This window comes from Eutrigla gurnardus (genome assembly GCF_963514095.1).
Source record: "Eutrigla gurnardus genome assembly, chromosome: 2".
Lineage (NCBI taxonomy): Eukaryota > Metazoa > Chordata > Actinopteri > Perciformes > Triglidae > Eutrigla > Eutrigla gurnardus.
Window position 1 is genome coordinate 19,384,734 of NC_139916.1, and position 5,467 is coordinate 19,390,200.

The 5,467-nt window shown below is 45.6% G+C and overlaps 1 protein-coding gene across 1 annotated transcript; it reads right to left on the minus strand.

The window, feature by feature from the left end:
* Positions 1 to 2,832: 2,832 nt before the first annotated feature.
* On the minus strand, positions 2,833 to 5,467 carry LOC311026473 (PAK4-inhibitor inka2-like). Its single transcript, XM_084030049.1, has 3 exons — positions 5,323 to 5,467; positions 5,179 to 5,209; positions 2,833 to 3,935 (listed from the first exon to the last, which is right to left on the minus strand). The coding sequence occupies exons 2-3, from the start codon at positions 5,191 to 5,193 to the stop codon at positions 2,955 to 2,957; spliced, it is 996 nt and encodes a 331-aa protein (XP_083886175.1). The 5' UTR covers positions 5,194 to 5,209; positions 5,323 to 5,467; the 3' UTR covers positions 2,833 to 2,954.

Sequence of the window (5,467 nt, forward strand, 5' to 3'; positions counted from 1 at the left end):
CCCATTTGGTAATCGACCTCTGGTTTGATAAGTTGCTCCTAAACATCATTACACAATGTAATCCCCCTGGACCCCACTGAATAGGATATTTTGTTTTTACTGCAACATGAAACCCTTATTTTCTGAGTTACGCAAGCAACTTGGCGAATCACTCAACTGGAATTTATCCGGAACTGAAAGTAAATCATACGTACATATATATTCATTTAGCTATCTGTCAGCTGATTTCTCTGTTAGAGCACTTTTTAGAGCTGTGGTTTTCCCCCCACCCACTCTGGAAATTTCTCTCCAATGGAAGTCTGCTTTCTCTGGAAGCATCAAATTTGCTTCTGGCAAATTGAACCGATGATGTAATTTACCTATAATTACCCAGTGGAAGGTGTTTTGTGATGTTTGGAGGAAGTCACAGACCTACGTGATTTGAGTCGGCAGCCCTCTGATGTTAAAGCCACTGAAACAAAAACATTTATTTTTAACAATTAAAATAAAAATCATCAGGGCCTGTGACACCATTTTTTTCTGACATCATAAAGAAGCATTCAAGGACCCGAGAAGCCCTCTTTGAGTTGCCATTTGTCAAGTGAGACGACTCTCCTTTATTTTTTGCAATAATCCTGAATATGCCTTTCTATGATAGTAACAGCAGAGACGTACAGGTAGCAGCTCTAATTAGAGCTTGTTTCCATCCAAACACACGCATCACAGACGAGGAGTTTGCCAAACTTAAACACATGTTCTCCTTCTGTTTACTGAAGAGATAATTACAACATGGGTGATGGGAGCGAGGGATTAGCGAGGAGGAGTTCACGCTCACAGCGGTACCCTGGACTATCAGTGAGGACGGCTTTTACAGTAATCAGCTCTTATTGTGTGTCTGCTCCATTAGACTGGGCCACCCTGTAAGTGTGTGACGCCTCAGCAGATCTGCTTTGGATCATCTGGTGTTTATGGCAACTGGTACCAATATCTGCCAACGCGTCTCGCATGCTATAATCGAACTGTGGGTGGCAACCATCACTCATCCTTTATAGTTTGAAAGGGATGGTATTTTATTAGTCTGTGCTGGTGGGTTTCCTCTGTGCCGACTTGAAAGTGTCCCACTGACGGTGGTTTGATCCATTAACATTATTTACACAAGAATAGCGGGACTTTTAACTCCTACATTTGCAATTTAAATATTAGCATTTAGGGGGAGCACGGCTGTGACATCACACACAGCATCACGTGCACAGCATCACGTGCACAGCAGCGATGAACTGATTTGTCATCTGTACACTTGCCTGAACGTGTCCTTCCACAGAACGTGATGCAGGTTTCAACAAAAGGATTCCAGATAAGCTTGTATTTGTATGGTGCAGTCCCTAGTTATTCGATAGAAATAATGTGATAGATTTTATCAATTCTTAGTAAGAACACAATGTATGACGTATCTCTTGGAGCCTCTCTCTTCTCCCTTCAGCCCCTTTTCCCCGACCGATTCTCAGTCAGCTGAGGGAGGTGATGTATTCGTTCTCTTAAACAGCTGCAGACAACTGGAGAAAAGTGCCTTCCTAAAAGCAAAAATCAGCAGTAGAGCCAGAAAGATCTCTGAAAAAGTGAACACAAAGATGATTTGTTCCAAGTTCTCTTTGCAACTGTTTCTATTTTGGGTAACAAACCTCAACTGCAGTGTGAATGTCATAGCTGGGTCCTGATAAGACTTCAATATATCCTAGCTGAGCGCTCCAGTGTGCCACAGTGACAAACCACCAGGAGATAAACAGGCTAAGACGAATGGCACCCACTAAGAACCATTTCTCTTCCCTAACCTCCCATGCCCTCGGTATTACACATGATTGGTGAGGCAGCAGGGAGCATGGGAATCCACCAATCCCCTTTAAGGGAAATTCTTTATCTTTACAATGTCTGGTTCTATTTTCTCCTCGGAATTGATGGACAAAGTGAATATGTAAAGGCAAAGGTGAAGTGATCATTAGCTTATCTCGGTGCATATATGTCACTCTTTGTATGTTTTTTTTCCCCCTCTTTCTTTTCTCGGTGGGCCCATTAAACAGTATGTGTGGATGAGTTGGCCCCCACCTCTGAAGCTGGACCAAAACAAGAGCAGGGACCGCGTTTAATGAAGCAGGGGGCTGTTAGTGAGACGTCATGCTTCATAAAGCAAAGGGGAGGCCAAACTTCTGCTCCAACTGCAACCAGCTGCTTCGCCTCCCTTCTCCTCTTTCTGCGTGGACACATGGGGAATTACCTCATCAGGCACGCAGCACTGTGTTGACACAGCCTCTGTTTCTGGCCTGTAAATAGCTCCGTCGCCCCGTTTAGAGCCTCTCCAAAGGATTTAACTTTTTGTGGAGTAAAGACAAACTTTTTTTTTTCCAGAACATCGTGTCCCTTGGTATCTCACGAGTACACTCATAATGTTAGGATCTCCAGAATGTGCTCTTAAACGGACTTTACAACCTCAAATGCCCTTATTAGTCCTTAGGCTGCACATCTGAGATATCTATCATGTTTTCAATTTATCTTTTTTATTATACACTAATTGACCGTGCATCTACATACTCCATCATGCCAGAGTATTCCATTTCTAATGAAAACAAATGAACCTACATTCATGCTTTGCTGCCAGTAAAAGCCTCCTTTAATCCGGCAGCGAGGAGTCACTGTCTCACTGTAATGAGCTGTAATGAAACTCAGATGACTACAGCGGAAGCTTCGTTCAAATAAAAAAAAATGTGTTCGGATGTCTTCTGGGAATTCAGAATGATATCAACAAACACATATCCTGTGTGACATGCAAGACATGGACGATATAAATGAGAGTATGTGGAGTTTAAATTATGAGAACATCTTTATTTTCATTTCATATTCACAGCATATAAAACATGGAGAAACAGTGGTGTAAAAAAAATAAAGTGACTCTGAGGATTGTCCAGTCCGTACGTGGCTTTGTGTCAGACATAGCCGATGATATCTTTGCAGATTATGGGCTGTCGACTGCGTGATTTCATGAGCGCTGCGAATTGGTAAAACTCGGTGTCCATCTCATTGATGCCGGAGTGTGACTGGTGGAAAAAGGGGGCTTTGGTCGGCGATGTCACGACTGGACAGGACAGGCGTTTTGGAGCGTTTGCGGTCCTGTTCACGTGAGCAGCATCTGTGGCTCTCATCCTCACTCTGTCCTCCACACTCTTAGACAAGCCAGCCAGTTTCCTCCTCATGTTGACAAAGAAACCTCTTCCCAGTCTACCTCTTGGATTTGGCTTCAGCTCGGTGGGCTCGGGACAATCCGGCAAGTCCATCCAGTTCTGTATGAGGTCTGCAAAGCTGTTGTCACCCAGAACCAGAGGCTGGCGGTTGCGTCCTCTGGTCAATAAAGAGTTCGTCCAGTCCTCGGGGTCGCTGACCTCAAACGATGTCCACCTCTCCAGACAGGCGTCAGACGTGGACTTGGGTCGAACACGTCCGCTTGGTGCTCGGTTTGTGCGGAGGCATGCTGAAGAGGACACCCGCACATTCCTGGTCCTCCTGAGGACCACCCCTTCATCCTGCCACGACGCCTCAGAGTAACCTGAATCAAACTCCAGACTCTTCTGACTGCTGGGAGAGCCCAGGCCCAGCCTGAGGCTCAGGTCCAGCCGGCTGCTGGAGTCGTCCTCGTCCTCCTCCAGAGGACTCGCCAGGCAGCAGGCCGAGTCGTACGTACTGGCCGTGCTGGCGTCAGACATCCGCAGGCGCACACGCTGCTCTCGCTGCAAAGCTCGCTGCTGGCAGGCGCGCGCCACTGCAGAGTGTCGCGCTAACGCCGGTAGTTGGGCGCTGAGGGGGCGTCCGGCTACAGGGCAGGTCCTGCGTAGTTGTTTCAGGTCTTGCAGTGACCTCATCATGTACTGCATTTGCTCCCGCAAGCAGTCGCCTGAGTCAGGCAGGCAGATCTGAGGACACAAAAGAGAGCATGAGACAAAGGGTCCTTAAATCAGACACCATGGCACATCAGTAGATAGAGGCCTGAACGTTTCTGATGAACTGTTGTAGAATCACTCGAATAATAATAATAAGAGTGGAGTAGAGGCAGAGTTTGTGGACACGCTCAGGCTTGCTCGCAGTAAACGCTTCCAGCATATAAAAGAACTCATACTGTAATATTGAAGGTCAGCTGACCTGCTGTTCCTCCAACGCAGGCCTTCCATAGGCCGATTCCAACACAAAGCAAATCTGCACGTTAATTTGCTCGACCACACCAACAAAATAAGTGAACGCCCTCTTTCATTGACTCAGGCGTGATTCAACCGAAAGCCCAGACAGATGTTATTACAGGGAGAGCTGTGCGATTTTCTAACCTCAACTATTTCTTGACATACTGGGACAACTCCAGGAGCCAAGTCAAAACATCTGTAGTATATCAAGGAGTAGCTGGGGTCTTGTGGACTTAGATTAAGCCACAGGGGTCCTGCCTCTTTCAGGGTGCAGCGAGCCTTCCTATGAAATTCACCAGTGACACACTGAGGAATATAATAGTCCTGTTTCCTCTCACACTCACTGTGCTGATTGGTCAGAATCAGCCAGCGAGCTGCAGTGGCTCACTCTCAAACTCACACAGGGCATAAGAGATCATGTGACGGGCTGTTTGTGAGAATTGAAGCTGCAAAAGATGAGGCCCTAGATTTGTTGTAAACACAATCTAGCCTAATCTGATCTTTTAACACATTTAAATCAGACCACAGGATGCAGGTTCACGTGTCCTGGAGGTCACATCCAACACAGGCCGATGTAACTCCCCTTTGAACCTGCAATGACCTCTCTGCTCTGAGTCTACATGATTGACCATTTAGTTTTCTTTATAACTGTGAGATGTTGCAATAACTTGATAAAGTATCCAATGCTTGTATATGAGACAACAAAAGCAGGACATGCAACACACATCTGAGATATATATATATTTATCCTATAAAGAAAATGAACTACTCATCAAGAGTAAATATCCGTTGAATATCTACACATGCTGCAGAATCAGCTGTCATTGTTTACTCCAACAATGCTGCATACTTATATGGAGGCATCTGAGCATCACTGGCCGTTCGGCCGTCTGCTCTACGGCAGATGTTTTCTCCATATGCTCTACTCAGGCTAGATCTACAGTTTGTTTAAAAATAAACAAAGTTAAAGAATAAAACTCACCATCTCTTCTCTCATCTGTAAAACTCGCGTCCTGCAAGGAAAAAAAGTATGAACCAGATTAAAACGAGTCCACAGTCATGATCACTCTGTGAGAAATAAATCACAGCGGCTTTTAAAAAGTAGCGCAAATGAACACATACTTACTTTTAACGTGGCGGCTTCCGTCCAAATGAAGGCAGACGTCCCAAAAAAGGAAGAAAACGTACCGGTTCGCTGAGAAAGTGTTGCGGGCTCCGGTGTCACCAGAGGCAGATGTGTTCCGAGTGAAGTGTTCAGCCCTGCTCGCCTC